This window comes from Zootoca vivipara, chromosome 6 (assembly GCF_965207765.1).
Source record: "Zootoca vivipara chromosome 6, rZooViv2.hap1.1, whole genome shotgun sequence".
Classification (NCBI taxonomy): domain Eukaryota; kingdom Metazoa; phylum Chordata; class Lepidosauria; order Squamata; family Lacertidae; genus Zootoca; species Zootoca vivipara.
Window position 1 is genome coordinate 31,881,101 of NC_142589.1, and position 10,628 is coordinate 31,891,728.

The 10,628-nt window shown below is 43.3% G+C and overlaps 1 protein-coding gene across 10 annotated transcripts in view; it reads right to left on the bottom strand.

Annotated features, from left to right (window-relative positions):
• Positions 1-7,701, bottom strand: part of CYLD (CYLD lysine 63 deubiquitinase) — a 34,766-nt gene extending 27,065 nt beyond the window's left edge. For 2 of the 10 annotated variants that reach the window (XM_088671919.1, XM_035118465.3), the window contains exons 1-3: positions 7,647-7,701; positions 1,404-2,085; positions 775-1,077 (exon numbers count right to left, since the gene is read on the bottom strand). In XM_088671919.1, the coding sequence (XP_088528045.1) occupies positions 775-1,077; positions 1,404-1,877 (777 nt within the window). In that variant the 5' untranslated portion in view covers positions 1,878-2,085; positions 7,647-7,701. Of the gene's footprint in view, positions 1-774; positions 1,078-1,403; positions 2,086-7,463 lie in introns of all 10 variants that reach the window. The other 8 variants (XM_088671923.1, XM_088671920.1, XM_088671922.1 and 5 more) reach the window with 5 other exon arrangements.
• Positions 7,702-10,628: the final 2,927 nt, after the last annotated feature.

Below are 10,628 nucleotides of genomic sequence, written 5' to 3' on the forward strand. Positions count from 1 at the left end.
GGAAGACTTGCCTACTTCCTTAACAAAGAGCAAGGGTGAACAAGTACATTAAGGTGCAATTTTTTTCATGTTGAATGCCTACTAATATTCTAAGGATGTAATAGTTCAGTTTCATTCTCTTTATTTCAAGCCTCAGTAAGTCTTCTGGTTTCAAAACACAAGTAGGAGAAAGACGAGGATCAGCATATGTTACTGTAGTGCTTGAGAATTGCACTCAACATACAGAATTACATTACGCCAGAGCCTCGCATTTTCCTTGCAGGCAAAAATTGACGTGGCTGTATTTTCAGAAGAAAACTATAAAAGATCAGTAGTGCCAACCCTGGAACATTATTTAGCAAAGCAGGCTGGTCATTAGAAGCAAGAAAATGGGTATTTTGCCTGGCTAGTGTCCGGTAAGATTTAGTAAGGCCCTGTAAATAAGCCCACATAAGTTACTAGTGCATACAATAAATTTACTAGCCTGCCTAATGTGGATACACATGGGCAATCCATTTATGGCTCAGCAAGGGAGAAATAAAACTTTAGTAAAGCTGCACCATCTGATCCTCTGGAGGAGATTCTTTCTTGCCATGCATGATCAGGCAAGTGGCTGTTCCCAAGCCTAACTCAATATATTTTTACCCAATGCTTTAAAAAGCTGCTGGGCGGCAATTATACATAGCAATCGAGAGCCATAAGTAGCTTGCCAATATTCCACCTCTCCCCACCACTATTGCATGTACTTCTATTTAACACACATGCAAAAAGTTAAGAATCAGGTTAATTTCTTACCATGTCCACTCCAACAACGTATCCTAAACTCTCGTTTCCTGGTAAGACATCACAGAATATAACTGTCCCATACTCTATATTCTTTCCTATCTTCACAGAAACCCTGGAGTTGAGCTCCAAAGGAGGAAGTTCTACCTGCATTGAGTCAACTGGAGCTGCATAGTCATTCTCCAGCTCATTGTCATCATCTTCCACCAGCTCTAGTTTGTCTAGTGCAACAAACACTCCACAGTCCTCGTCACATCTGAACAGCTGTTTGCCTTGGTACTGTCCATCAGTAAAACCCTGACCACGGCCTTCTTCCTAGGTTTCAGGAGAAAAAAGCATAGCTCATTAAGAACTGTCATAGGAGTAATTAAAATGTTGGTCTTCAGGGAGATCAAGATTAAAACCTATGCTTGGTCAGGAGGTTCATCCAGATCTTAAGATGGTCGCTCAACACTCTGAGCCCAACCTACCTCACAAGTTAGTTGAGAAGATAAAATGGTGTGGGGATCAATATACTTCGGCCTCTGCTCCTCAGAGGAGAAATAGGATACAAATATACTAAGTAAAAAGACTTATACTGTGCACCTTTTCAGCAACAGTGTCTGACCCAATGCATAGAGCCTTAGAATAAGAAAACTTACCAGAAGCTCCACTCCAAAAAATATCCCAGAGAGTGATCTTTCTTGTATTAATGGTCCTCTGAAGCGAACAACTCCAGGATATTTCTCATCTCCTAATCGCAGCTGTACTTTCACCGGTGAGCCGACATCAATGTGGAGACCCTTGCTCAGTCTACCTTTACTTTTAAATATACTGTATCTCTCCTCACAATTGGTAATTGCCAACAGCAGTTCTGCTCGTTTCTCATCTATATCAACAACTTCTTTTTCATCCACCAAGAGGACCACATGGGGCTGCTCTAAAATCTTGATTCCTATCTGCAATTTTTTGCTTTTTGACGCAGGGTTGCTTCTGGTGTGTCCTCCTGAAGAACGGTCTTGAACGAATTGGCCAATGCTTCCCTTGGGTACTTTCAACAATTTTTGAGTCTGTTTGTCTACAATGCTGCATTCCTGGAGAAGCAAATAAAATATACGCTCTTCCCAATAGGACATGCTGCCTTGTTTTTTAATTCCACAAACCTAGATTCAATATGGTTCAAGCTTTGTATGAATACAAAGAAGAAACGTTCAAGAAAGCCAAGTTGCCAACATAACTGCAAAGGAATTAGATGCTCCTACTAAAAGGCCCCTGTTCGATTTCCCATCGTGAGTTAATGATTCTTCATCCATGTCCTAATGAGCTAAATCCAGAACGGATGACCTGGACACAAAAATAAAAGATAGTATCAGTGGCAGCTGAAGGATGTCATAGGAAGAACAAAGCAAAAGAAAACAAACCACTTTCAAAAGAAACAACACAGGTTTTTATAGATCTATGACAGCAACCAGCTGGCAAGAGAGAGATACTTGGGTAGCCACAACGTGCTGAAGATTTCATTTGCATAATAAAACTGACCTAATGCTTTATTTGCAGCCTCACCTTCATTGTGACTGGAGATATCTGGTTTATATAATCCTTATTTAAAACTTGAACAAGTGCACACCTGTTTCTGCTGTGCTACTGCAGACTAGAATAGTTTCCCCATTTTTAAGAAGAATGAACCCAATATACAGGATTCATTTGTTTATTGTTCTGGAAAGAGACAGGCAACAAGAAATATATCACCGCACAGAGGACTACAATGCAAGTTCACAGAAGTACAGCTCAATTTTTTTGCACACAAAAGCAATTCACAATACAGTGTCACAAAAGCAGCAAGTGGATTAACCATTTCCAGAAATAGCTTGGCGGCAGTGAACTCAACAGTCATCCTCAGATTCGGTCAAAAGTTGTTCTTAGTATGACGTTTCCCAAACAAGCACAGAACAAAATAAATCAGAGATGAAATACTCAACTATTTGAATTGGGATTTGATATTGAAAAGGGCACCAAAGTTCTTTCTAGGTGCCTTCCAGCTAAACTGGCTGTAAAAGGATCCTCTAAGATGAGAATCAAGGGAGGTTTGGATCCCCCCCCCACCAACTTACAAGACTGTTAAACACACACTACCATGCATAAATTATACACACATGCTTATTTAACTGCTCAGTTTGTCTGTGCGACTCTTCCCCTGCTGTGCGGGGCTGTTTGCAAAAGGGCTTTCAATTACCCCATGCTTTGCTTTGAAGACCTAACAGTCAAGGTTTCAAAGGGCAGCATCACCTGCTATCACTATGGTATTTGGCGACTGACAAGTGGGTGGCTCCATCCACCTGTCAAATTTGGCCCTTCAACTTGCTCCTTCCCCCCAAAATGTCCCTGGGTAGTAGCGAGCTATATGAGGGAAAGTTGGTTGTTATTTGTTACATATGCATCCTAACCTTCCACCAACAAGCTCAGGACATGACAAAATGTGCATAGTCACTAGCTCAAACGTATTAACACCAATTTGCCATGGTGGTTTAATGTACAGAGGCCACTGAAGGCTGCAGGATGAGAACAAATGATGGGGAAAGGTCATCACTGTGCTTCTGAGTGACCCAGAAGCATCTGGTGGGGCTGCTGTTGGAAGGAGGATGCTTAATTATGGCCTGATACAGCAAGACAGTTCTTAATCTTTTGACACAAGAAACAGAGAAAATCTAGAGCAGAAATACTACTCAACTGTGTGTTTCTTTCTAAACGTAGGAAACTGCCCTATACCACTGTTCCATCTAACTCAATATTTTCTGTACAAAACATGGGGAGCCTGTGCTCTCCCCCCCCCATGTTGCTGAACGACAACTCTCATCATCCCTAGCAAGCATGGTCATGCTTACTGGTGCTTATGGGAGTTTAGATCAGTAACATCTGGAGGGCCAAAGGTCCCCCATCAGTGCTGTAAACTGACTGGCCACGGCTACCCAGTGTTTAAGACAGAAATATTCCCCAGATTCACCAGGTGACGAACCTCAGGTCTTCTGAATGCAAAGTGTGTGCTCTGCCTCTGAACTATGACTTTCTCTCTCTCTTCGTTTGGGGAGCATTTGGGACATATGGGCAGCTCATACTGATAAAGTGGTTTAGTGAGTACAGTAGACTCTTTCTTTATTCCCCTTGTCATGTATGTTAGAAGAGTTTAAAAAGAAAACACCACAAGTGACAGGGGGTGGGGGGTGGGGTATGAATGAGGCTTTTTGCCAGAGGCACCTTCACTATAGATTTTTCTCCCTTATATACGTTTAGCAGGCCAGACATAATGTTAGTTTTATGAAACTGGTGAAAGTTTATTTCAACGGGCATTTGGGAGTGTACAGCAAAGTTACCTTTTAACTTTTGTTTGCTGGCAATTTGATGTTTATACAGGCTTTACGTTAATATTTTTCTTCCATTTATTTTTGGAATCATGTTTAATTGTACTGTGGTTTCATCACCCTCTTGTGTTATATCATACATTACCCAGAGGAGGACTTGAAAACAGAGCATGAAGGCAATAGCCCAACCTCATTTTATTTATTAGCATTACAGTTGCTATTCAGAGGTACACAACCTTTGAACATGGAAGCTCTATTTAGCTACTACAGCTAACAGCCAGTTATAAATCTACCCTCCTCCTCCTCCATGAATATGCCTAATTCTATTTTTATTTGTTAATTTTTAAAAATAACCACTTAGGCAAGCCATCACCACACCTTGTGGGATATAATTCCTCAGAGAGTCTTATTTCCTTAAAGATTTGCTGTGTGGCATACACTTTTGCTATTTATTTTTTTAGCTACATTTATAACCTTTCTTTCTCCTCACCCCAAAGAACTCAAGGCAGCAAACATAGCCACCTGTCCATTTTATCCCCTGTGAGGGAGGTTGGCATGAAAGATGCCGAGTCTCAAGGTCAGCTCTTCAGCTGAGGGCAAAATCAGAGCCCAGGTCTTCCCAGCCCGAGCTGCAACACTAAGGCACCACTGTGGTATAGCAGAATAACTCACTTTGTGTATCCAATGAAGTATCATTATCAGTGAATGTATAACATGCATGCACATATACATAGATCAGGGGTCCCCAAACTTACCCGGCTTTGGGCCGGATGCCTGCCGCGCCGATTGTGTGGTGGGCCGGAGGGTGGGGGAGTGCGCGCACAGGCGTGGGAGCATGTGGCTGTGCGTGCACATGCACAAAAGCTATTTCTGGCACACTCCCGACCTGGAAAACGCCGAAAATAGCTTGTGCGCATGTGCAGAAGCCTCCTCCGACCCGAAAGTACACCACAAATGACGCTTGTGCATGCACACAAGCTATTTCCCTCGCTTTTCCAGGTTGGAAGTCGGCAGCCGCACCGCACCGCGCTGGTAAGAGCGGGCGGCAGCAGCGGGCGGAGGGGGTCCCCGGGGGCCGCATAAAAAAGCCTCAGGGGCCATATGTGGCCCCCGGGCCGTAGTCTGGGGACCCCTGACATAGATGCACACCTTCGGAGAGGATGGAAACATTCAGCCCCATAGGCTATAATATTCAAAATCAAAACTCCCAACATTCCTCACCCTTAGTCAAATTGGTGGGGCTGATGGGAGTTGTAGCCCAACAACATCTGAAGGGCACCATGTTGACTATACCTGCTCTAGAGTGCTGGACTAGAACCTGGAAGTCCAGGGTTCAAATCCTCACTCAGCCATGACTTAACCTACCTCACAGGGTTGTTGTGATGATAGAATGGAGAGTTCCTTGTAGCAAAGGTGGAATATAAATGCAAACTAAATAAACAAATCAGACAAACAGTTCACACATCCTACAAAGAGGGATCTGGACCAGTCCACAAAAGCTTCTGCCACAACAAGTACTGGTATGTCAGACTTTTGAAGTGAAAAATGACTCGATTTTGTGGGCTTTCTGCAACACACGCAAATACAGCTACCCCCCTTCAAACAAGTGAACTATGCATGCTGTATGGAAAAAGCTGTTTGGTGATTCTTTTTCATTTAATTCTGATATCAGCTGCCAAAGTAAGATAACTAAATACTGCAGAAGACAGATGAAAAATACCCCCTCCCCCCAAAAAAGCACATGAATATAAGAACACATTTGCCAAACTACATAAGAAAAAATAAGGAACTTCTTCCCCAAATAAAACTCAAATAAGAACACAAACAACAAATATTTGTTGCCAATATGACTACTACAATGATCATGAAGCAGCAACATCAGTGTGCATGGCACTTTACAAAGTGCAAGAGGGCAGGTCCCTGCCCTGAGATGCCTCCATTTAAAAGTGTTTTTTAGCATTTTAATGCTATAATTGTACATTGCCTGAAGCCTGTGTGAACCACTAAGAGGCCTTTGTTGACATGGCGGCCAGCTAATGTGCTAAATACAGTACAATTTTTTAAAATTCAACACTACGGAAGGGAAGTGGGAGCTGAGGTATCCAACTAAATTCTTATGCCACTGGTGGTCATTTTCTTCCATGGGTTTAGGCTGAGTAGAACAAGGATTTTCTATAGCCAATATTAATTACATAATAATGAGTAGTATTTGTACCCAACTATGTTCTTATTCAGAGCAGATCAACTGAAATTAATAAAACTTGTCAGCCATGTCCATTTACTTCAATGGATCTGCTCTGAATGAGACTTTGTTGTTGTTGTTTAGTCATTTATTCGTGTCCGACTCTTCGTGATCCCATGGACCCCAGGCACTCCTGTCATCCATTGCCTCCTGCAGTTTGGTCAAACTCATGTTAGGAGCTTCAAGAACACTGTCCAACCATCTCGTCCTCTGTCGTCTGAATAAGACTAGGATTGTCTATACCCAATGATGGTGAGGATGATAGGTAGTATTTGTATCCAACTAAGTTCTAGCTCAGAGTAGACTCACTGACATTAATGAACCTATGCCATGTCCACTTACTTCAATGGGACAAGTCTGAACAGGAATAAAATCGTCTACAAGCAATAATAATTTGATTGTAATATATAATATCCACACCCAACTATTCAATTCCAGCTCGGAATGAACCCACTGAAATTAACAAGCCTAAGGCAGTCATGGCCATTTACTTCAATGGGTGTCCTTCTGAGTAAAACTAGGCTGGTCTACATCCAATAATGATTTTATACTGGTAATAAAACTAGTCTGGTCTACATCCAATAATGATTTTATACTGGTAATAACAAAATAACAATGGCCAGTACTGTACAGTATATGTACCCAACCACTCTCTATTCCAGAGAAGACTCCCTGAAATCAATGAACCTGCTATGCCAACCATGGCCATTTATGGTCTAGGGCTAGGCCAAGTAGGATTAAGACCGTCTAAGAAGCCTATAATAATGTTATAATCAGCAGCAGCAGCATCACGGGTAAACATTTGCACTTGGCTAAAATTCAAGAGCAGAATCTGGTCCAGAGCGGGAGTCCGTGAGCCTCTCTGCCAGCCGCGTCCAATGCGCCTACGCTGAGTAGGACCAACATTGGCCCGTAATAAGAAGGATAATACAGAAAGCGAAAGGAAATATGAAGGGGGAGGGAGCGCAGGTATTCCCTCCCTGCCGGGACCCGCAATGGGCGCTCCATTACGTTCCTACTCGCCGCCGGAGCCCCACCCCAGAAGAGGCTGCAATCGTCTCCCCGCCGCCGCCGCCACCCCAACCACTGCTCCGCCTCCGGCCCAGCGGCGCTGCCGGCATTACCATCCTCCTGCTGCTCCCTCGCGGCTCAGGCCGCAGCCGCCGCTGCCCCTCGCCTCTCCCGTCTCCCCGCCGCCGCCTCAGAGGCTCCTCCTCACCCGCCGCCGTCGCCTCCTCCACCTCCTCGCCTTCCCCATCCTCGTCCCCTCAGAGGCGCAGGCAGCGGCTTCAAGGCGCGCACCCTACCCTGCTCTTGCCGCCGCCGCTGATGCTGCCATTCCAGCTCTCCCTCCCGCCTCCTGCCGCTCGCCGCCGGTTCTTCCTGCCTATTGGCTGACTGGCCCAAGCCAACCCCCGCCCCCTGCTCTCCGCCGACGGAGGGAATTTCCAAGGCCAAGCTTGGTTGCAGGCGCAGCAAAATAAATAAATAAAAAACCAAAGAGCCCCCTCGGATTGGCTGAGCTGGCGGGTTTTTGCCTGCTCAGTGGTTGTTTGGAAAGAAGGCGGGTGCACCTCTCCCACCTATAAGCGGAAAGATGCGAAGGTTAAATTGGCTGAATCACCCGTGCTCCCGCCTACGTCCCTTTGCCATTAGTCTTTGTCAGAGTGGCGGGGGTGGGGAGTGGGGAGCCGAGGGTGGTTTTTCATTGGATAAAATGTTGCCTAGCCCCCGCTAGCGATTGGCTGCAATAGGGAGGCATAGAAAGCCTTTCAGTACGTAAAGGGCATGGCTGGTGAGCTCCGTCTGTGCCGTTTCTCCAGCTGGACTTACAGCTGGTTTCTTGATAGACAGGTGCGAAAACGGATTGCTCTTTATTTGTTCCAGTTCCAAACTCTAAAAGAAAAAAGAAAGAAAGAAACAGAGAGATTGATTTAAAAAAACTGCTTTTACAACTCTTTACACCTGAACATCAGTACTTTAAAAGAACAAGCCAGGCAGCCTAATAATGAGAGTTTTTAATAATAATAATAATAATAATAATAATAATAATAATAATAATAATAATAATAATGGTTTGTCATGCCTCTACATGCCCAGGTTTCCTCCCCACAGCCCATCTCTCTACCCTAGACAATGTGACACACTGCAAAGGGCTGTAGCTGAATGAAACCCAGGAGATCCACTGCCAGTCACTGCTGACAGTACTGAGCTGGAGAGAACAATGCATTTTAAGAAGTAAGGCACATTTATTAACTTCAGCCAGAATAGGGATAGCCAGAACTTGGAAAACCTTGCAATGAATGAATATTGTTCACTGTTCCGGCAAACAGCCATATTGGAAAAGTTGTTGCAAAAACTGGAAGTGGCAAGGGGAGAGAAAAAACAATATCATTTTTACACTGTATGGTATGGTTAAATATACAGATGAAACAACACATGGATGAGAAATTCCTACAACTGGCATTGCAATATGGTGTAAATGAGTAGGCAATACTCTTTAGTTCACTCTTATTATGCTATGCTTTCAGGGTTGATTTTTTGAAGAATCCACTGAAGTGGGTTTACTGTAATCATCTCATTATTCTGTATTGCAAAACAATATGTTTAATATTTTATCCCCAACACAGGGATCCATTTTCTGTCAATGTCATGTTTTATGATTTGTGTACAATTCTGTAACAGAAAAATAATAAAAAGAAGAAGAGCAATGGTGGAACCCACTATAAGGCAGCTTCCTATGTTCAAATGAACAGCTGTCTCCCAATAAATGTTTTGCATCAGAAAACATCAGTTCTTGGCATCTCCAGGTAGGACTGGGGAAAGATTCCCAGGTGAACCCCAGAAAGCTGCTGCTGCAAGTCCCAGTACTGAGGGCATTTCCAGACTACTGCTATTCTGCAGATGACATTCAATCACACACCAGCAAATTCACATTGTGCAACTGGAGTCGATTTTGAGCTCTCCTTGCACAACAAACCTGCTTCCCCTATTTATTTATTGTTTTAAAAATGACTTTTGCAATAAGGAAAGTGATGGAACTGCACTGCAAAGTGTAGGATAACATTTGCTTGATGCAAATGTGATCTAAACAAATCAGGATGAATGCTCAATAAATAGCTGGTGCTGCCTAACTTCCCTGAGAACTTTGTGCAAGCAAATCAGGGCAATCTTTCAATGAACAGCTTGTCTAGAAGGGACTACAGTTCAATGAACCAATGGTCTGGCTCCCTATGTTTCCTAGGTCTCTATGTCCTGCTGACCATTGCAATAGGAGGGATGTGGCCTGGGAAGAGTCCCCAGGGCCACCTAGAGAGGCCTGAAGGGCTGCCTTAGGCCCCAAGGCCAGAAGTTCCCCTCCACCCTACTTTAGGTTGATTAAATCGCAGTTTAAAATATTCATGAGAAGCACAATCTTCTGCATGTTTACTCAGAACAGCAGCCCCATTGGGTTCTGTGATTTTTACTCATAGGACAGCATGTTGGCTGAAGTATTTATATCTTTGACATGAAGAACAGCTGGCAAGACTAGGTCAATGCTACTTAAATTTAAACTTAAATTTGAGATAATGAGTTTTATTCCATATTTGAAAGAGTGATAATCTGGACACAAAAGTTATTGAGCTTTTCGTTGTTCATCTTCCGTCATGGACTTTCAACACTTCCGTCATGTATGGGCTGTCATATGTCGGGATTTTACTGGACATTCACTGATTTTCCACCCGGATGCCATTTACGAGGGCCGAATACCGGCTATGTCTGGGAAATTCCAGACGTATGGCAACCCTAGATATCGTTACCTTTTTAGTTCAACTACAGGCATGTTGATTTTCAAGGTGAGAGCAGAGTAGATTTGAAACCCCTACCTATTTACTGATAAGTACGGCCCTAGTGGGGACACTTTAAATCCAGGCTTGGACACTTAATCACTAGCAGTTAAATATACCACTTTTTGACCATTGAAGTGTGCTTCACTGGCTCTCAGGCAGAAATCCTTGCTGAGTCAAGTGTTTTAGCTGTCCATGGTCTTCCATTGCAGTTATGTGAGCAGATTGCAAAACTTCCATCCATTCATGGGCAGGGAAGTGATTATTAGCAATCACACTGCTACAATTTAAAAAACCAACCCAAATAATAAAAATAAGTATTTATTTGGTGTCTCAAAGCAACTTACACAATAAAAATAGAAAGAGCAAAGGTGTTGAGATCAAACATAAAAACAGCAATAAACTCATCCAAAAATATGACTCATGGGTAAGTGGAAAATGAGTGCTGAAAAACAAACAAAA